This window comes from Hetaerina americana, unplaced genomic scaffold, assembly GCF_022747635.1.
Source record: "Hetaerina americana unplaced genomic scaffold, ioHetAmer1.1.p SCAF_13, whole genome shotgun sequence".
Classification (NCBI taxonomy): Eukaryota; Metazoa; Arthropoda; class Insecta; order Odonata; family Calopterygidae; genus Hetaerina; species Hetaerina americana.
Window position 1 is genome coordinate 11300904 of NW_027286403.1, and position 23543 is coordinate 11324446.

The window sequence follows — 23543 nt, forward strand, 5'->3', positions numbered from 1 at the left end:
ATAATAATAATAATAATAATAATAATAATAATAATAATAATAATAATAATAATAATAATAATAATAATAATAATAATAATAACTAGTTTCATGAGAAATTTTCCGAGTTATCTTGGACCCTGAAGAACTCCTATTTCCGAAAAGAAGAAGAGAGATGGTTATGAAACTTTTCGGTATATGCTCAACAGATTCATGGAAGATCTCGATAAGAGTATTGTACAAAAATGAAACAATAAAGCAGAGGAATTTTGACGATGAAGGCCCAGCTGGCTTTAGGAGAGGAGCGTCATAAGAGAAAATATTTTATTTTATTAACTGATACTAGAGCATGTAATGGGAAATAATAACCGCTGCATCCTTCAATTCAGAGCCACCTGCGCCAGTCACTGGGCCAACTGGTACAGAATACCCATTATTCTGAAAAATAGTGCAGGTCTCACCACCTATTATGATGTACTTATTCATTGCATTATAATTGCGGCCGAGCAACATGCAGACTGAGCTTATGCCAGGTAATTGAATTTCGTCTAGCCAATTAGGGAAAAACACTCTATCATTTCCTATAATGCGTACCTTGAAGTACTACCTATATTGCCTGAACTTACAAGACCACGAAAATAATCCAGTGTAAAAATCTTAATACAATTAAAGGAATTGCTGAGGGAATACCTGCACATCAAAGGAGAAGTAAATTTGCGGTTGGGTATAGCACATCATCCAGTACGCTGTCTACAACTGGCATTTAATCAAATGGCGTGAGACATTGAGGGCAGTAAAATTCTCATATTTCAAGATCGAAAACGACAGATGAGAGGAGCTTCAGGAGAATGGTGAAGATCAAGCAGGCAGATCTAACGCTCACCGAGTGAAACGAAGGGCAGCGGAAGGAGGACGAATTCTGTTAACGGACTTGTCCTCTCAACCGTAGAATTGATAGACTAATCGAATATATTTCGAGATAAAATAGACTACTAAAGATAAATCTTGCCGAAGAAAAAGGGAACATTCTACAGAAGAGCGAGACAAAAATCAATTTTGCTTGGAATTACAGGCGAATATTTACGAAAGAAATAAGAGCCAATAGAATAACTGACATGAGAGCTGTGATTAACAAATAGTAGGACTGAGCACACAACGAGAAAAGTAATCACCTAAGTTTTTGTGTGCCAGATCTTTTTTTGAAAGACTGGATTAACTTTCTATTACATATTGCTAGGGACGAAGAAACAAGGGTAGGGCTCACATGCTGGATAATTAGTGCTGCATAAAACACGCCATCTCAAATGAACCTACGTACTTACTAAGAAAACTTACGCGTATTAAGCATTCCATCACGTCACATGGTTACTACACTCACAAGCGGCGCTCCCTCATCGTCCACTAACCTGGCCGCATCTAATTTTAAAGGGTTTACAGGTCGGGATGTTTCATCATTACAGATATTCTTCACAAAGCATGTACCAAAACAAACATTTACACGCTAAGCGAATGACGGAAATTTATTTTAGTTGCTTTCGGTGGATTGAAGGAAGAAGGGTGAGGTTGCACTAGAGGTAATTCACGGTGTCAGCGGGCTCGTATCTGAGGGGTATGGATTTCATCAGCGGGCGACTGACTGTGAATTCGTGGCTAGGTGTCGAGGCGAGGGAAGAGGGCGGTCGGGAGGGATTGAGGGTTTGGGTTGCCATGCTCAGATGTCTCACGCTCTTCGACGGGCAGTGACGACGATGCCATAGGGGTCCGGAGGTCAAGCGACGTCACCCCCTCCCCCTCCCTGCGTGCATACCCCCACGCACACACTCGCCCACGCCAACATAAAGCGACACCGGGGCCGAGGGACGCCGGCGCGGAGGGTGGAAGGGTAAACCGTACCGAATGTTACTCCTGGGGCGCACAGGAGTCGCAACGGCCTTTCGGGAGTCACAACGGCCGTGAATCATCACCCATCAAAACGCCAACAAATACCCGAGTCCTTGCCCCCCTCGGCGGTGCCTTGAAACGGGTGACCCTGCCACCCATTTACCCCGGTAGCGCAAACAATTGCAATGAATAATTACGGACCGCGACTACGAATATTTCAAACTTTTTCCGGGCGAGATGAAAAATGGACGGTGAAGAACGATGCCAGTGTAACTGCAACCACCGAAACAAAACCCGACCCGAAAGAAAATTAAAAAAAACAAAAGAAAGTAATCATTAGGCTATCCTATCACCGCTTGACCGAATTGATTCATTTTGGCCCGAAAATTATTTTTGGTCGAAGTTCTAAAATAAATCATGAATATCCACTCCACGCTTCGGGGATAGTAAAACAAAATCGTGCTATTAGCGTCGTGACGGCAAAAAAATTGAACTCGTGTAATGCAGCAGCGACACGTTGATTTAAGCGCCAAGGAAACTTCCGGGAATTCCCAAATCCGACAGTTAATTTGATTTGCAAATTCCGTCCGTTGCAATCCTCGAGATGAAAAATATTTCATCTTAAGTCCTTCTCTGGAGCATATAATGATAGCTGTCTTAGATTTTTTTCCATAAGCCATAACCGATCACTAACCATCCGAACATTTCGAAAAGGACTATCAAATAGTATTTCCCTGTTGAGATTCATATGAAATGTAAGCTTCATGGTTCCGCCTCATTCAAAAATGTGAGTTCGCGGGAGGGGCTATGAGGCAGTGAGCCAACGACGCACCCTACTTTGCGTATCCAGTCCTTGGAAAAAATCCCTTCCGATACGTTCAAATATCTGGATGATTCTTTCGATTGCAATGAAATTGCGACTTACCGCCTATTTTTATACGTTAGTAGCACGGATTTTGGAGGAATCGTGGCACCAAATATCCTATAAACAATGCGGGCGATGTGCGGAACGGTTAAGGGTATTTCATGAAGTGGAATAAACTGGCGGAATCATGCAATATACCCGAAATATTATCGAGAGCCAACTGTTGACGAGTACGCGAATATTCATCTATCCCGATGCGCATTTGTAAAATATTAAATGTTTAAAATATTTTCCGTTATTTTAAAATGCTGGTTACTAAGGCCAATGTTACATAAAATTGAAATATACTTGCAAATGACTTCACAAATTTTAATGCAACAAAGGCATAAAGATTCCTAAAAGGTTAATAAATGCATACTTTCCAAAACTCAGACGAATCTACCTTTTCTTTGCAACCACACCAATTGAAAAATGTATTCACAAATGATTTTGATCAAAAAAGTGTCTCTTGATCCATTGGTCATTCTCATCAGAGAAAAATTCCTTCTTTCCTGCAAAGGACGACAAGACGTCATGGGTAAGTAAACACGAATCATTAAAACAGTTGTTTTACTCGAGTAATAACGAAGAGAGACTCATCTCAAACTCGAACGGGGCTCATGATGTCATTCAACCGAAATCCATGACCTAATCACACAATTATCGGTTCTTACCTTTAGACAAAGTAAATATCAGAAAATGTCTTACCTTGGCGTCGCAATGCAGAAGGGCGACACAGAAAAGGCACAAGGGCAGCAAGGCCCTTCTCCAAAACATGGTGGCTCCGCCTACGGAAAAACAAAAGAGAAAATTGTTAGGCTCTATGAGAAACTGCTCAGGATTTGGCGAGCGCACAACAGAAACAATGCAATTAATGAAATTGCATTTATTTTTACAGATTAAACATCAAGTGACTCGAAGACTTTGTTCTGGGGTTAGCAGTCACATTACATTCTCCAAGAAAAGCGGAAATGAACACATAAATGTAACTATCATCCGAAAGTTGGTATTCACCAATCCCCATTTTCGCGCTTAATTTTATAATGATTTAATAACTATTTTTGTGAACAAACTCAAATTCCAGATGACAGATTCGGAAAAATATATAATACAAAAACTAATACACCGGACAATTGACTTTCAATCCTAAGTATCTCAGGGACTTCCAAGGGATTCAATGACAACACTTTGGAAGGAGATAAAGTTGGTTAAAAAATATTTGTAGAGTGATTGAAACGTTTAATTATTCCTCCAAGAACACGATTTGAATCAAGTATTTATTTCATTCTAATTGATCTCCTGTTTAAAACCATTACGTACAGTGTGTCAAATCGAAGACTGCCTCATTCTGTCTCATTTTTACCCCAAATTGAGAACATTTTCACTCATTACTTTCCCTAATTAAATAGACATTCTACTTGCCATTCACCATCGTAATCGGATTCACAACAATTATTAATATCAATGAATATTTCAAACATCTAAATTTAATATATTTGACAAATTATCACTACAACTTTCATGAAAATAGTCATCGAGATATAAAAAAAATATTAAGACCACTGAGCCACACGGAGGATAATTTAAAAAATTAATATGTCCCGAATCAAAGTTATTGCTTCATCAAATCACCGAGGAAAGAGTCAATTGTTGAGTGGAGGAAATTATTGGAACAATAGACTTCTCCTCACCTTTGATAGACGATATATTCCCCAATTTATTCATAAAAACTTGAATAACCTTTGCCAATACCTTTTAAAAGCTATTTCATTTTCATATGCTCGTATACAATGCCTTTTTACGCAAAACGGTGCATCACAATAATATATCGATGAGCTCTTGATAAAACGCCCGGTCGGCGGAAATCCCATTTTGATTTGTTTGAGGGGCAGTGCAGCGCCGTTAGGGAAAAAAGACCGAGTCGGTGAGGAAGCGCGAGCGATTAAACACGTTAATGCTTTAAACATTCCCCTCGTTATCTACATGTTTAATCATCACGATTCAAGTATCAACGCCGCGCCTAAAGCGAATTTTGGAGTTTGAAATACAGTTTTCATAAACAAATCTTTTCCACGACGAGATCAAATTCACCGACACCGCGATGCATTATTATGAACATTTTTTTTCATGGAATACATTCGGTTGTTGATTTATTGAAAATAGCACTAATTAACTGATAAATCATCACAAGTTAAGCTGTTAGACTTATTTTCCTGCATTTTACTATATGCGTTAAAATGTTTGAGCACATAAATGATTTTATGCTTATCTTACAATTTAAATATCTCATTTCATAAGGTATTATAATACCAATCAAATAAACAATTTCATTTGAAGTATTTCTTTATGTTATTAGTTAATCGTAGACTGTTGTATTTCATGCATCATGGATGACTGATTAATTCTTTCACACAAAATTCATTTATTGTTTCAAAGCTTTTCAGGCAGGTATATTTAACTGAACTATATCTTTAAGATGGATATAATTTTCATCCTACATATTTTAATGCTAAATGGTTTTGAATCGCATAAAACTCTCTTCCAGAGTTAACGGAGAAGTTTCAGTCCAGAATAGTGGTCTTATGAGGCCCAATCCTACTTAGTCCTCCCCTTTAGAATCGGGAAAATGAAGCCCATATAGGTGGATGTGGGGCGTGAAGCTACGAATACGTTCCAATAAATGAAGAATTTAATCGGAAAGAGGATTACGAGGCCCACCTACTATAAATCGGTAATGTGTGCAGAAAGTATTTTGAGGACGGTCACTACGGCATTAAATGCCCAAGTCCCTCGCAATGTACGAGAATATCTCGTAAATGCGCAAGTTTTTGGCGTTGATTATCAAACTAACCCAAAATACAAGCAAGTACGACTGAAATGAGTGAGCATTAACTCTTGGCTTATGAAAAACGTTTTCATCAAATAATAATCCTCACTCGAAATTTTCTAAACTTTCAAAGTTACGGTGAATGTTTTACATAAATCTTCTGGGCATTGAATATAAAATAGTTCAAGTTTTGAGGTTCTACATGAAGATCACTACGCTCATATACATTTTATGTGAAAATATCAAACAGAAAAAGAATGACGTCGCTTTAATAATAAATCCACGTGCAAGGAATAAGCCCAGTATGTTTACAATCTTCATTTGTACAAAACCGGTTACATTCTGCTGTCTACAGACATAGGAACTGGGTAGCCTATAAATGTAGCATCATGATGATTCCTGCGTTCTAAAATACACTCAGGCTTTATTAGTTGATTGAAAAGAAAAATTAAAATTTCAATTATATTTCTTTTAATATCAGGCACATCTGGCCACAAATAAATTACTCCAATTTATCTAGTGATAACTACTTTATCGCACCGAGATTCCTAAGAGCATTTGCCATGCGTATGCCGTGTGCGGGCATGTTCTGAAATCGTTTCTCCACATTCTCCACAGTCCCAAGGATCTAGAAACATGGGGGGGGGGGAGAAAAGTGGCTCCCAAACTTAAAAATGTGGCAAGATTAAGGAAGACGTGATGCCTTTTACGAAGGCGCGCCATAAAACTTTTTATCACCACCTCCGTGCCCGCGAAAACGTTGCCACGGCTTGATCTTTCGCCGACTCGAAACAAATTTCAGTCCTTACCGTGCAGGGGTCGGGAAAGGGAGAAGATAAGACGAAACAATCAAAAATAAACAACTTTACCACCCGTCAAATTAAGAGCTCCAAATTTTTCACAGAAAAAAAGTACCCTCGAACGCGCCATAAAAACGTCCAAATAATTTCCAAATTTACAGGCTCTCAACAGGGAAGCGCGGCGAGGCCATTAGTCAAAACTGAAAGCATCAATTTAACATGTACCAAACTACTAAGGACGCAATGGAAGCAACTAAATCGTTCCCCCTTAGCAGCTTGCGAAATGCAACACGTGCGCCGGGTCGAGCGACGACAATAAAATATCGCAATCCGAGCCGTTTGCCTGCGGCCCCACGACGGTCCAGGGGGCGGGCCGGGAGAGGGAACGCGTGCCGACGAATAAATTGCGGATTGCGGGAGGAGAGGCCCATGGCCACATGAAAAGGCCACATATCGGAGAGCGGCCACCAATTTCCCGGGAACAACCCCGTGAGGCATTAAGCTCATCCCTGCACTCGCGTGGGTTTCGAATCGTTCCGTGCAGTGTGCATTCTCCATTTTAATTTTGATACTAATAGTTGCGAGCGGAATAATTTTTAGCTAAACAAATATGCATTCGCAAATCAACGCGTATGTCATGAACCTATGGATATTGGATTTTCACCACATTGGGAGTCGTCAAGTATCATAGCAGACAGAGGATTGACGACAGCCGTTGACGAGTTGCTCTAGTGATGGATGGCTAGCTGACCAAAATTCATTCGTTTGAAGCACTTTCAAGCCACAACTATAGTGTCTCATTAGTTAAGTATTGGAATAGAAACCATCAAATGCGCTTATTTCATCTTTCAAAATTTTTTAATGCAAAAAAGGAAGATGTGGAATACCGTTCCGTGATAGAGAATCCAGTGTTGTCATACTATCGATACATAGTACTTCTCAGTATTTTCGTAAATATTAATCAAATACTAGGTGAGAGTAGATTGGTCTTTTAACCCGCCCGATTATGTGCTAGCATTCGAGCCACACAGAGAGATGACTTTGCATGTGGCCCCAAGTGCCCTATGATCACAATCCGAGAGGCCTTCAACATTGAACTAAGCCTTGATAAACACTAGCATCTCGCATAACAGCACGTAACAGTTATTAACAGAAAATCTTATTGGAAAGCACACTGTGAATCATTTAGCGGATACTCCATTAATTGGAAACTGTCATTATTAATTCACTGAATGCAAATTACACATGGTCTTTTGGCCCCATTTAACCCTATTCTCGATTGCTTTATTTTTAAAGTTCCAAGATATCATCAAAGAAGTAAATGTTACATTGAGACAACTTAAAATTTATTGAGTCTAAGGTTTCGTTACATTTATTAAATATATCGCTATGCTTTTGATATAGATGAAAAGCCCTAAATTTCCAAGGCTAATATTGCGAAGATTTATTAAAGCACTCTCCAGCATCTGGGAAAACGAGGTCCTGGCTTTAAATGAAACCGAACACTTCAAATTGGGTGTTGGTCAAATTGACATAAAATAGGAATCCTGAAGCAATCCTTTGTGGCTCACAGTTCATGTGCCATTTAACAGTTAGGAAAACCCTTAATCAGATTGTACGGTTGCGATTTTATAAGGGTGTATAACTAGCGAGTGTGTGCAAAAACCAAAAATAATATAATGTGAAATCCTAAATTAAATGATTCCTTTATTTTAAAATTAAACAACTACGCCTTGTTAGAGTAACTCACCATTGTGCTAATGGTGAGTTACTCTAACAAGGCGTAGTTGTTTAATTTTAAAATAAAGGAATCATTTAATTTAGGATAGGATAGGATTTCTGTTGTTTGTCGTCGTATGTCCATTACAGTTGTACAAAATAAAACCGTCAGCATCTTTACGTCCAATATATTCTCCCAAATATCTCCCTTCATGCGAACTTGCAAAAAGAAACGGTGCAGAAACAGAGAATCCTTGCTGAATCAGACACCCTTCGAGGTCCGTGCAAGGTGCCGAAGAACTTTCTAGCACTTCGTGAACTTTCGCTCGATTGGAAAAATACTGCTACCGTTTCGCCCTTAATTCAATCTCGGAGGTTCCCTGGCGAGAAAACGCCTTCTTAGGGGCACAAACTTGAACTCGGGAAGTTAAGAATCTCTTCCTTTCTTCCGAAGATACTTCCATTCACAAGACAAAGGAATCGATCGCAAACTCAGCTGATAGTTGAGCAACAGGAAGACGAAATAGCAATTTCTTAAGAAGCAGGACGTTGTTTTCTCAAAAAACATTTTATCACCTTGATGGAGTGTAATTCATTTAAGATGCCTATCACCAAATGTAAGGTTGTTTATAAAATTTTAGACTCGCCACACATTTTCTGAAACTTTATCACAGCGAGCAAAAGATAAAAAAAGGAATACGGATAACTAAGCCAAATAAGAACCAAATATAACCCCAGTAGAATTTCTACATAGTATGTTAAAGTAGAGGGAGAAGTTTTTTTTTCACTTAGACGGAGCATTTATGGCGAGAGAACTTGTCCAGAATACTAAGTAAGCTCAATTTTGATCAATATCCCAAGCAAGAGTAAAGGGACCATCTGTGAGGATTATTGGACCATAAGTTTCATATCACATGCAACAGCGGTAGTAGTGAGAAACAATAGTAATAAAAGGTTGTATAACAGCGCCAACAATCACTTAAGCGAAGATCAATTCGAGTTTAGAGAGTGGAGGGGAAAACGTTACGCCTTTCCATAATGGGAAAACAATAGAGAAAATAAAAAATGTAATCATGGCGCTTCGACGTTCCTGCTTCATGGATGCCGAAAAGGAGCTAGAAGGAACACAGAATATGTTAAGGGCTGAGGAAGTAATTTAAGGGAAAATGGTCATAGTAGTTCAGACTTTCAAGAGAACCGTTGCGTTGATCAAAGAAAGGTTTACAAGAAGGAAATTTATGGCAGATACACTTAAGACGCAAAAAATAAGATGCATAAACTTTAATTTGGAACATAGTCGAGACATAGTCTTTTTTGTAAGAGGTTGAGCATATATTAGACGGATCACATCTTTTGACACGAGGATATGGAGACCAATTGACAAAATAAGTTGAACAGAGAGCCAAACTGACGACGAGCTTTTAACTCTGGTAAGTAAAGAAAGGAATTTACTGGGTGAACTATGAATATGACAGAAACAGAGGATATGAGACGTAATGTGATTTTTAAGTCTTAGCAAAACAAAGAAATATTAATTGGTTAGCGAAAAAAAAGAAGGGAAATACTAGGCTTTACAGACGCACGAACGCAGGTAGTAAGACTGAAGAAATGAAGACCGAAATAATGGGAGGAAGAATCAGGAATTCCACACAAAGCGCAGTACAAAATAGTTGCCATGGTCTGCACAAAATCTATGATTATTTGGGATTACCATTGGATTATGATTTAAAGTTGTAGCGCTAACGACAGCAGTTGACAAGCGATTCGATAATAAAGTGTGATAAAATCTTAACTGCTACATTTAAAGGAATGACATTGCGGCGTGTCCATTCCGAATATTGTTTAGAGTGGCTTGACATCGAAAGCGATTTTGACTCAACCGAATGAATACATCGACAGAATTAGCGTAGCTGTTAGATTTTACTAATACATTATACCTCTTCAAGCTAATTTCTAAGTCAATATCTACCTCCAGAGTATAACCCAATGCTGAATAACGCATAAAAACCAACTTTCTGCAATGAAAGTTATTCCCATGTTCGCTACCAATGGTAATATGTAATTAGATTCTAGCCCGCCGACCTTAATGGCTGAATTTCACACGTAGTATAGGAACTGACCCCCCTAACCTGTGTGAACTTCGAACACCGATGGGCTTAGTACTACAACTCAGTCCTAGTACTAGTTCGGCTTAGTCCACCCTCATTTGAGTAACATTCGGATCGATTACTGCGTTTTATTATTCATATAAATGCTTACTGACTCCAATGATAAAAAATTACTAATCAGGGTTGATTTAATGCCCGATATGTACTGAGGAAGCATAGGAGGATGGAGAGAGTGTCTGACATGCTAGAAACGCTGGGCTGGGAACCTCTACAAACTAGAAGGAAAGTAAGCAGACTTCGTGGAATGTTCCGCATTCTGAAGGGGGAGAAAGCTTGGGCAGATCTTAGGAAAGAGGTGGGGAACCCAAATTTTATGGGGAGAAATGATCACAAATTTAAGGTAAAATGCCGGGCACAGAGAACAAATTTTTTTTTTCTAAATAGAACAATTGTTGATTGGCACACCTTACCTGCAAAAATATTCGAGCCCAATCCTAACAGAGTGTATACTTTTAAGAATAAATGTAAGGAATATATGTAATGATTTGATTGATGTGTGGCGTATTGCATTATATGTTATAGCTTAATTTTTTTAATTTTTCTTTTTTTCTTGCTGATTAATGGATATAAATGGGATGGTGATTCGCTTGTTTTGTTAAAGAGATTTGTGTTTTGAAGTCTGATTTTATCTATTATCTTTTGCGATTATTTGGGACTTGTGTGCCACCTGACACTGTCTATCAGCAAATGTGTATTTTTAATAATAATAATTAGAAATTAGATATCAGTTTCATATAAAATATTTTTTTTATTTTACAAACTTGAGTAACTTGTGACATCAATTTATATCAAAGACCGTACTATGTATTTTAATCCATAACATTACATTAAGCATAAATGAACTTAGTGGGCAAACCCAAAATAAGAGACTAAGTAAAATTAACATAACCAAAACTTAAGGTGAACAGAAAACAATGAGATCAATGCAAAAATATCACTATTATAAGCGATTTGTATGTATACATTCGTACATACGAGGGTGGTCGGAAAATTTTCCGACCTAACAAGGATACAAGACATTTTTTCTGAAATTTTCTGAGGTCGCAAGGTTTTTAGACCACCCTCGTATACCACAAATAACTGAGGTTCGCGAATGACACACAAAGTAATATAGAGAGAGAAATTCTACGAGTAATGCACTCATAACTATTTTATTACTTCAACTCCAGTGACTCAAATCTTTAACGTGATTTCTCTTGTCGCTGTTGTGATACGCCTCCGTGTTTCGTAAAACTCATACAACAGACCAAATCCCGGCCTAGTCTTATTTTTAACTAAGAGGAGCAAAGATAGCAAGAGAGAAATAGAACAGGGTCCGAGATTCACGCATCATATTTATCCTACCTAATGCACGTGGAGTACAAACTGTGATACCTCAAATACTCTTCCACCGTTTATGCCAATAAATTATTTTCTTTAAGGTTGACATTTTTGTACACACTCATTCTTACCAGAGTATCTCAATAAATATGAAGACTAAGTTACGAATCATTTAAGTAATAGTAGTAGCGTGCACTGAAATAAGTGGAATAGTTTATCTATCCAAATTACAATTAAACAAAATCAGATAAAATGCGCATAATAATGACGTATTGATGAAAATTATGGAGGTAAAAGAAGTTTTGACATAAACTCGATTCTTGAATAAAGACTTTAGAAGGAGTAAATTAAAGACTGCACAATCCGTAGCATAGCCCCAGTGCTCCCTCAAGATGACGGATATTTATTAATAACGTTCTTTCCTCCAATCCAGATCCTTCTTTTTGAAACACCTGTTCATTTCGGAATTTTTCACCATATGTGAGATACTCCGGACGCCGAGCGTCCACACCCTTCATCTTCATCTCTTCTAACCCTTACACAAATTACTCACCCATTCACAGCGATGCAAAAAAATACAGCAGTGCCTATCCTTCCAAAAAAAATCCTAATCAAAGTTTTTTTTTCTAATTTTCCCCGCTATTTTTCATCCACTAGATACCATAGCATCAGCTAATTTGTTTTCTCGGATACACCAATAATATGGAAATGAGTTATCACAAGGGGATCGAGATGGTGCGGGGGCTAACGTACTGGCTTCCCACCCTGAGGGCGCGGGATCAAATCCCGGCGGTGTTGAATATTTTTCAGAGGTATCTCGATCCCTACTTGAGGTGCTTAGTGGAGGCCACTTTGAGTGAGTACGCCGTCCGTCGGATGGGACGTTAAACTGCGGACCCCTTGGCGCCTTTCGTAAAGAGTAGGCTAATGCCGACGCCGGGTTTCTCTCCACCCTTCATCCTTTCCTATCCATCCCCTATGGCGCAAATGACCTTAGCTGTCGGTCGCCTCCCCTAAAAACTACTAACTACCATGAGTTATCACGTAAAAAAACCGCAAACGAATCATTTCCGAACGAGTTCTTCTATGCAGATTCCGCTCACATTTGTTATTATGAACGGAAGCCGTGATATAAATAATGAATTAATAAGATAGTAACGACGTGGCAAAGTTGAATTTACAGGAAGAATACCTCTACATGCCAGATGTTACAGGAATAGGATTTTCCCAAAAAAAGTTTTTTTTGATAAATACTTAATTTTAGTATAATTAAGTATTAACTGTTTTTAAGAGATTTGGTAAGTATTTTGTACTGGCACTACATACATCGTCGCTGCCATATTGCGTTAAGATGGATCTTGACAAACAATATTCTGCAGGCATGAAAAAATATTACTCCAAAAATAGTTAGCATCACAGATAAAACAGAGGGAACACTTTCAATTTATACATTCCATAGAGAGCTATGATTTTATACTAAATTGAAAATACCAAAGAGAATCTTCGTTGGCTTTATCATGCATATTATTTGAACTGTGTCAACCAAATTACAGGGTTCGTCCGGAAAATAAGTGTACTGAGCTCAGGAAAAAAAATTTATTGCACTTTTACATATCTTAAGCTAATATTCCTCAAAATAGGACCCTTGTGAGTCGATACACTTGTTCCAGCGGCGTTCCCATTCCTGGAACGCTCCCGCGAAGGCATCATCGGGAACCTCTCGAAGACTCGTCGTCGACCTCTTCTCTGCCCTCCACGAACATCTTGTGCCACCGAAAGATCATGTTTCTGGACATGGCTGACTCCCCGTAAGCCTGGTTAATCATATCGACAGTTTCGGTAGACGATTTCCCAAGCTTTACCGCAAATTTGATGGAATAACGCTGCTCCAAAAACTTCGGCATCGCGTTCCGTGACGTGGGTCGAGCGTGGAGGTTCGCGTTAACAGAGCTCCTCACTACACCACAGCTCAGAGCCGACTGCCTTTTTCAGCGTCGCTTGCCAACATACCCCCTCCAATCGCAGCCCGTCAGAGCGGTGCTGGGCGCGCCTGGAGCGGCGGGAAAAAATCAGTACACTTATTTTCCGGACGAACCCTGTACACTTAAAAATGTATTTTGATGCATATACTATATATATAAATATATATATTTATATTTATATATATATACATATATGTATATATATATATATATATATATATATACATATATGTATATATATATATATATATATATATATATATATATATATATATATATATATCTCCTCACATATAATATCCACAATTTCAAGTACAGGTATGTGCTCTCTTAACGGGCACCTTGGTGCAGGTGTATGCACTCACTTCATCTAACATGCGACATTCTGGTTACTAGTTTTACCTCCAATGAATCTTCATTATTTCATAATCTGTAGGCTTGCGCCTTGCGCATGGTCACCACAAATCGCCAATTACTTGATCAAAAATGCATCCAATGGAGGTGTTCACCCAACCTAATGCGCCTCTCTGTGCCAACATTACTTTTGCTTTACTTAATTGAGTACATTATTGGACCTTGCCTAGCGAAACTGCAACAGCAAAAGAAGGTTGAATCAGTGGCTCTACGTACCTTAATCGGAAGTTGAGATTTCATGTCAATTCACCAATTGTATTTTAATGGGCAATTGGATTCACCTAAACCATTATAAGAACACTCAGTTCATATGATCACATTCAGCGATTAACGTATATGGGTCTTTCAAGGAAAGTAAATAAATCCTAAACCTATAAAAGAAGATAATAATGCATTTTGTATCTCTATACTTTTGATGACACTCTGAGTGAGTCTTAGTGATGGATAAGCACGACTGTAGTTTTGAAACGCCGTATTTTATAGCAGTTTTTCTCACATTTAAAAAGCATCATTCTTCACACTTTTAACTCTCAAACAAATGAACTAATTTGTGATTCGAGTCTCTCCCTGTCTCTTTCTAAAGTCAGTTTAAATATATATGTATATATATATATATATATATATATATATATATATATATATATATATATATATATACATATATATAGATTAGCATAAACACAGTAATCAACCTGAAGGTCGGTTTGGTAGCTGATGGTAGAATCGAACCCGAACACCCCGGTTTGTAGTCAAACGCTCTACCCCGAGGACTACCGCGACCCGCATATACTCCTTGATCAAAAATTTCCCGGAATTTATTCAGAAAATTAAAAATACAAGTTTATTCATCTAAATCTATATTGTCCCCTTCAAAGTAATCCCCATCGACTGCAACACACTTATGCCAGCGCTTGATCCAATCCTCGAAACATTTTTTATATTCGGTTTTCGGTATGTCCATCAGTGCTTCCTGCGATTTTTCCATTACTTCCTCTCGGCTGCTAAAACGCGTTCCCCGTAATGGTTTTTTAACTCGATTGAACAGAAAGAAGTCACAGGGAGCCAAATCAGGTGAATTCGGTGGCTGTTGGATGGTATTTGTTGCATTTTTCGTCAAAAAATTACGAATAATGATAGCACTGTGCGACGGTGCGTTATCATGGTGCAAAATCCACGAGTTTTCTGCCCACATTTCTGGTCTCTTTCGGCGAATTGCTTCACGCAAACGTCTCATAACGCCCAAATAATACTCTTTGTTTACTGTCTGGTCTGTCATGATGCACTACACCGTTGTAATCCATGAAAACCGTCAGCATTGCCTTCTTTTTTGACTGAAAACGACGTGGTTTTTTTGGTCTCGGCTCATTTGGTGAACGCCATTCACTTGCCTGATGTCTGGATTGCGTGTCGTACTCATAAACCCACGTCTCGTCTCCAGTAATGATCCTTTTGATGAATGTGGGATCGGATTCAGCCTCGCAAATCATGTCTTTTGCGACGTCAACACGGTCTCTTTTTTGCATGAAATTGAGGTCTTTTGGCACCAACTTTGCTGCTACACGACGGAAACCCAAATCATTAACCACAATGTCTTGGGCGGATCCATAGGCAATGTTCAAGTCCTCCGCTATTTCTCTGATGGTTAATTTGCGGTTATTGACCAACATTTCTTTTACTTTATCAATTTTTTCACCGACTTTCGATGTCGATGGTCTGCCACTGCGTTCATCATCTTCGATTGACTCACGACCACTTCTGAACCGCTCGTGCCACTGGTAAACGACCGTTTTTTTTAGAGAATCGTTGCCGAAACACTTTTCCAACATCTCCAACGTCCGTGCGCCACTAAATCCGTTTTTTACGCAAAATTTAATACAAGTTCGTTGTTGCAAATTTAAATCCATTTCTGCAATTGTAAAAAATCGCCAACACACACAGAGATAGATGTACTCTTGGCTACGTAACTTTTGCAAATGTCAAGTTATGACACTAAGATTTAAAGGGAATATCAACAACAGATGTACCAATTTAACAAAAAAAACAGAACTCAAATCGGAACGATGGGAGCGCCACACGGTGGTTATTCCGGGAACTTTTTGATCAAGGTAGTTATATGTATGCATATGAATATATGTATGTGTGTGTACATATATATATTCGAAATGGAATGCTCTTCGGCGACGCACAAATATATAAAAAACACTTCTTTTGACGACGGTAGTGCCGTCGAAACGTCAGAACTACATGTGAGTGTCCTTTCTTTGTTTTTCTGTTTTAAAAATCTACATCTGTATATATATATATATATATATATATATATATATATATATATATATATGGATATAAATTTATTTTATTGTATATATATGTATATATACAATATATATATATATATATATATATATATATATATATATATATATATATATATATATATATATATATATATATATAGGCTAATATAACTGGCATTCGATTCTATGCATGCAAAAAAATAAGATACAACTTCTTATGTAGTTTAAAATACAATCATATTCTCTCTTTGAAAGCCAATTACTAGCATACTACCATTTATTAAATAAATCATTATACTAGTGCTACCACGGCAGTGGTGCCCACATACATTCCAAGGATAACGCAAATGTATAGTAAGCCAGCTTCATAAGTGCGATATCGTATCATCATCCGGGTCGAGACTTAGCCCAGTGGTAATTCTGTTGCCAAGTGGTCTCAGTAGTTGAACCCATCAAAACGCAATTCCCCAGTCAATTATATACGGACACCAAAGCACTAAATACTAAGTATTCACCGGGAATTAACGGAATAGCACCTTTAATGGTGGAACCTCAATAGTGTGATCAACATTCAGATAGCTATTGTAATCCTGTAAAATATGTTTTCTGTGCAACTAATGAAATTATAAATTTTTGCATTATTTTAATTATTTACAAAAGTATTATGAACAGATCATATTGGCATTATATTACTTTCGATGAGAGGTAACTAAAATCGATGTTGGTCGATGAACCAATTTTAGCAATGGCTTAGCATGTTTTATACATCGTTTCACATCACATTATCCTAACATGCATGTAAAATAGCCAACTTCTCGTTGTGTTTTCAAGTCGTTCAAAACACATGGTGGCATTATCACTTTTATCTAATTTCCCCCATCATTTTGGGAAAATTCATTCACTCGGAATAATGAATTGTGTTCCGCGAAAAAGATTTAAATGATTCATTCTGCAGCATTCAATTATCGAATCCATGGTTTTTCATCTCGCTCAAGTACAAGCATGAACGTCCAGTGTAATTTGCGATCATTAAATAATCGAGAGTTCTGAGTGGGAAGTTGAGGTCATTCAAATGATACGGATGCAAGTGATTGAAACTCTGTTGAAACCTTTTGATTAGAATTCATCGAATATAATTAGACCGAGAAATTACTGTCACGTCCTTGTATTGTGCATCGTCAATTGTGAGGAATATAACCATTTTGAAACAAATCCTACATTTGAAACAAGCATATTCACAATCCAGTACATGCATCGCCAATTGAGATATGTGAAAAATGAACGCATTTTTAAATAAAAATTACTTTTTATGATCATACTAACAGATCAGCTTATAATTTTAAAATTCATATTTAAATTACATTACATTTGAATTTTGATATTTTAATAATATAATAGGACAGGTCACAAATCCCGTTATCCCTAATTATAATTTATGTATGTGAGTACTGACTTTTCTCCAGCTACTTTTTAAATTTAACTAAAAAAATTTTTTAACCATAAAATAAAGTGAGATCTTCAACTTCAACACTTATAAGGAAGATCAGAAGGAAACCAAGTTATCACGACTCAAATGAAAACAATAATGGGGAAAAAATAATTTTAGAAATGATTAGAAGGAATTATCCCTTTGAAACTTTAGATTTAAACAGTTTGAAAGGTAAACTCATATCAGCCACTCCTAATCTCCTAAATCTTAAGTATCATTTACGTTTATCAATCCCAATGATTCATACCAAACCTCCATTTTTCTCTCCTCTCCATTCTACTCTCCTCTCTATTCTACTTTACCCTTAATTCTACTCTCCTCTACATTCTTTTCTCCTCTCCATTCTACACTCCTCTCCAATCTCCATTCTAATTCTGCTCTCTTTTTCATGGCCAGTCTTTTTTTCATACTCCCTTTTGCTAGCATCTCCCAAAACTTAATTATAATTTATCCTTGATTCAACTCGGCGGTTTTTCTCTTCTACTTCATTATTTGGTAAAATACAATCTTCCAAAAATTGTCCGATTAGATTCCCTCTTTTTCTTTTGCCTTCTGTGGATATCTCGCTCACTCTTTGAAGGTCTTATCCATTAATCTGTGCGATTTATCTCCACAGTTCATCCGCAGCAGGACCTTTTCATCGCATCCAATCTTCTTCCCTCTGCTCCTCTATCGGGGACCGCTAACAGCTGTGGAATATTTATTAAAAATATATTGGATTTCTGGGATCAATGCAATATGCCAAAGATTGATATTTTTGCCGTTAATAGCTAGGGGAGTATTATTGTTGGTGTTTTATCATAGGAAGCGTTCTAAAGTCAAGCCTTATTGCCATTTTCCTCATATTTTTTATCATTGTTAGCCCTCTTACGTAAATAATACAATTTCTCCAGTTATCAAGTGTGTCCTTCCCTTGTTTCAGTGAAATGGGGTCTACTTCACTTGTCTCAACCAAACCAAAACTTACCAAAAGATTACCTGAGCATGAATTAACATTGTTTTTGGGAAGAAATTTCCTCACAGCATCTGCATGTGTTTAAAGCCTCTCAAAAATGATAACTTAAATCATTTTTATCAAATATAGCTATGTTATAACAGGTTTTATTTCACATTTTTGATTGAATAATTAAGCTATCAATATGATATAGAAAAGCGAAAGTTTTCTTCAAAACAATAGTTTTGTATTTTCGAACTTACATTGAATTTAAGTATGTTTAAAGGGCTTCAATTATAAAGTTGTATGTATTCATATAAAATAATTGTTTGTAATCGTTCTTTATTTCTCTTCAAGCACTCTAATTCATCCTGAGAACTGAAACCACAGTTATGAAGCCGAAGTTTGGTTTTATAGGTGATGATAGAGCTTGCTAAGTACTAAGCGATATGTGTCGGTTTCACACGCCGAAATGAAACACACGTGAAGTTTCACACAGTTTCACACGTGAAATTTACACATCCGGGTTGGGGGATCTGTTACTCTCCAAATCCCTCCTCTGGTTTACTATAAAGATCTGATAACCGAAAATTACGCAGCTTAGTGAACCTAAGGGTGTCCAGAAGCGTCCCCAGGGATCTAACTCTGGCCCTCATATCAGTTGCCCAGTGCTCTACCGACCAAAAAATTGAAACACCCACACTACAAAACGAGAGATGACTCCGCTGTTTGTGACAGTTATTTGAGACACCATGGATGTTCATGATATTCATCATTTAAGAATGGCCTTAACATGGTTTTTATATATGGGTGATAATGGTGAAATTTACTATCTACAGAGCCTTAAAGATGTAGGTTTTTAAATTATTTAAAATGTAAATTAGAGCTCAGCCCTCATACATCTAAATTGTTAAAAAGCGTAAGGTGCCATAATTTTCTGAGATATTTCTTAAAACATATAATTCATACAATGCTTATATTTAGAGCGGAAATCGAGAAAACGTAACACATTTAAAAAAGGTAAATAAGCATGCATTACTTCTTATGGGTGCGATTTAAATGGTATCATATGGTGGCGTGCTAGGCTGAATATAAATGAGGCCAAGGGGGGAGAACACTCCCATGAGCTGAGGAAAAAAAATGCTCGCATAAAATTCAAATTCTTTAAAATTCGTAAAAAGTGCTTACAATCACGAGGATGGAGCTTTTAATTTGAAAACATTTTCATGCGCTCTTCGAGAAACCACAAAGGAGAATCTGATTTAAGTTTAGAGAACGTAGGAATTGGTGAATAAAGGAATCCCTAGAGTAAAAAAATCATTTGCAAGAAATTAAAGGTGGACTTGGTTAGGGAAACTTCAGTCTGCCCCGCAGTACTTCACTTATGCTTAAATATTTGAACCTACCATTAAACATGACCACATCGTACTATACGTTTTAACAAGAGTGAGAACGTCGGGCTTATTACGATTTAGTTAAAGATCGGTTTCTTTCCATACTGAACAATAATTTTTCCTCTAAAATAAAACTCGTAGGCTAAGACAAATAATTTCAAACTACGCGGATAACAAATGCCTAAAACAGTTGTTCTTTTCCAACCTAATTTCAAATTAATTATAGAATAAGAATTTACCAATTGGAGAAACAATAGCCATTGCATGTTTAATGATTAAAAAATGGAACTCTTGAAAGGCAGGTCTATCGTAAACATAACATAGCATTATAAACAGGTCTTAAAGAAGCTTTAAATATTCATTCTCGAAAAACCAGCATTGAAAAATGTGGAAAATACTACTTTGCAAACTCTTCTGCGTAATTAATTTGCTTTTCATCCACATTCTATTCTCTTAACCGATACAACACTGTAAACTCGATGCATGTGAGAGTTTACACATTCACTTAAACAAGAATAAACTTATGAACAATGAACCAGGCATCATCAACAGTTCACTTTTTAACTTCGTTAGTCAATTCAAAAATAGGCAGCCCCCTCCTAATAGCCACCACTCTTCCCCCACTCCTTCCCACGTGACCTCAACAAACTCCCCCCACCTACCGACCATCACTTAACCCCTCCCCCCTTGCCCCTCCAGGTATATATACCTCACCCCCCGACCTGAACACCCACTTGACCTTGGACAGTGCCTGGTGCATATTCTTCCTCCAAGTTCAAGTTCCCATTTGATTGCTCTCCCCATTGATGGTCACCTGGTGACCGAAATACCGGTATTGGAGTTCTTCTTGATTATTTTTATTGGCTATAGGATTTTCTTCCTTTGAGATTATTTCTTTATTCTCTTGATGCTTCATTTCTAAGGATTAACTCAGTATTATTAATATTTTGGGCCTGTTTATCAAATTTTTCCCTGTATCTTTGCACGAAATTATCATAAATGCTGCTTAAAACCTATCTTTACTTACATTTTGCTCCTCATAAAATACTTAAATACGTCTATTAAATTACTTTACGCAAGATGAACAATCAACAGACGGGAAATATTGAGAAGAGTTTTATTTGTTTTTTAGTGCAATTAGATTAGCCACTCTATTACGGCACGTACTGCATTTACAGCGCGCATCATTTTCATAAACAAATTTAATTAAATAATTTGTAATTTTCTCAATGAAAAATGATGAAAAGGCTTTCAATAAAATGAAGAACTTTTAATACAAATGGCCATGATTAGACATATATTCACTTGAGTTTGTATGAATATAAGCAGTTTCCAATATTTAAAGGACTCTATCACCCTAATAGTGTGTGTAAATATATATATATATATATATATATATATATATATATATATATATATATATATATATATATATATATATGAATTTAATTTTAGATTCAAAGGAAATGAATTCAAGCCGAAGGAAGGAATTTCACGACAAAAGTTGCCCATACTTGAGCAGGTATAGTTGGTGTTGAAGCGCGTAGTACGTAAGCCAAATAAATTCCATTGTAATGATTTCACCAGATTTGAATTGATCACAATGTGATTTATTTAAAATAAAATTCTACTTCCTGCCGAAAGTGGTTTCATATACTTTAAGCAGGCCAGGGAAATACCTCGGAGTTTCCCTAAATTCGTTACCTTAATCAGTAAATAAATAATAATATAAATAATAATAATGTAAATGCAACGATTATAATTTCCACAAAAATATTTAAATGCTCAGTTTAAACCCGAGGTCATTCCTTCACAAGAACCCAAGAGTTAAAGGAGGGTAATTTGAAAAAATGGAAACTTCATATGAGAATTTTTCTAAATAAGGTATTCAGTTGAGTAACGTAGGAAATATATAAACAATTCATTATCTACATGAGGCCCTCCGAGCCACCACGTCAATTGAAGGGTGGCTGAGATATTACAAAGCCGTTGTATCTAATTGCGGACACCTAATTTTTCAAAACCAAATTCTCATTAAAGGAGTGGGTATTTGGCATTATCTATGAACCGCTAATTTTGTGGTGTTCTAAACGGCTTTGTTGAGATTATGATTTTTAAGTGAAAAAAAATTCGTTTTTCATTGATGAAGGTTAACCCTTTGTTTGTTTTCTTGTGTACGTATATAATAATTTCATTCTATTCCCATCACTCTTAAATAATGATCTTGAAATTAAACCACTTGGCTTTTCCACTTAGAAAATTTTTTTAATATACTACCTAGGTTTCTTTAGGGTATAACATTATCCACGTAATCATCAACATCCATGATGTTATATCATAACGAAACCTAGGTAGTAAATATAAAACTGTTTCTATGTGGAAATACCAAGTGGTTTAATTTAAAGTTTAATATAAAGATTTTCTACCTAGTGACGCCAGAAACTGTCTTTTTTACTCTCATATAATTTCAATCAAAAATAAACTGGAGGGCAAATACCATTTCATAAGTTTGATAAAGCATAATAAGGTTTCATTGTGGTTCAAATATCAAGTCTCCAAGACAAGTTCTCCTGTCGTCACCACGTGTGCAATGCAGCATATTTTCTCTTATGCCCATCCAATTGCCTACCTAACACTATTTACGCTGCCTTCGAGATATTTCCTGCCTATACGAAATATACCTGTAGCCTTGTTAATGAGAAATAAAAATATACTTATCGTAAGGTAATTTCATTCTAAACGTCAATTGAGATTTACGTGTTGGTTTGACTACGGCTGGCATTAATTTTACATAATTTTGCGCCTATTTCAAAGATTTTATTGGTATATATTCTGTAATTGACAATTCCAATCAATTATTATTTTCCTAGTAATCGTTTGATTTTTTAAATTTCAGATTTAAGCTGCTTTAATTTATTTTAATTTTGTTTCAGTGGAATTTATTTTTTAAAATCCACGTTTCGCCGGCTCCAATTTTTATTTCACTGAAGTAAACTGTACACAGTTCATTCTTTCTTACATGGCATTCCTGCACTTCGATACTGATATAAATAATAGTAATGTAATATTCCCCGTAGTAATGTTTTCATCTTAGGGAAAAATATGATCGCTAGTGTATTTTTCTTATTCTCTTCACACACACAACTGTTGAAGAACGAAAGAATTCTCCCCATTCAACTTTTAAATGAGATTAATTTGTCAGCTCCTTGATGCTTGAGGTTACTGGGGATATAATCACAAGTATATATGACACTAGAATTTTATGGTGGAGAACAAACATAAAATGATAGCCGCCTGACAGAATACAGCTTCATACAAAAATAATTTGCACAATTTTTTTTTCATTAAAAGAAAATGTATCCCTTTAACTTAATCAAATGCAAGCGATCAACAAATATTTTTCCTAATAATACGATTGGGCTTTTTCTTACTCTTTAT

At 36.7% G+C, this 23543-nt stretch overlaps 1 protein-coding gene across 2 annotated transcripts in view; it reads right to left on the minus strand.

Annotated features, from left to right (window-relative positions):
- Window positions 1-23543, minus strand: part of LOC139686085 (follistatin-related protein 5-like) — a 1155593-nt gene that overhangs the window by 568278 nt on the left and 563772 nt on the right. For both annotated transcript variants that reach the window (XM_071583246.1, XM_071583245.1), the window contains exon 3: window positions 3473-3552. In XM_071583246.1, coding sequence (XP_071439347.1) covers window positions 3473-3541 — 69 coding nt within the window. In that variant the 5' untranslated portion in view covers window positions 3542-3552. The remainder of the gene's footprint in view (window positions 1-3472; window positions 3553-23543) is intronic.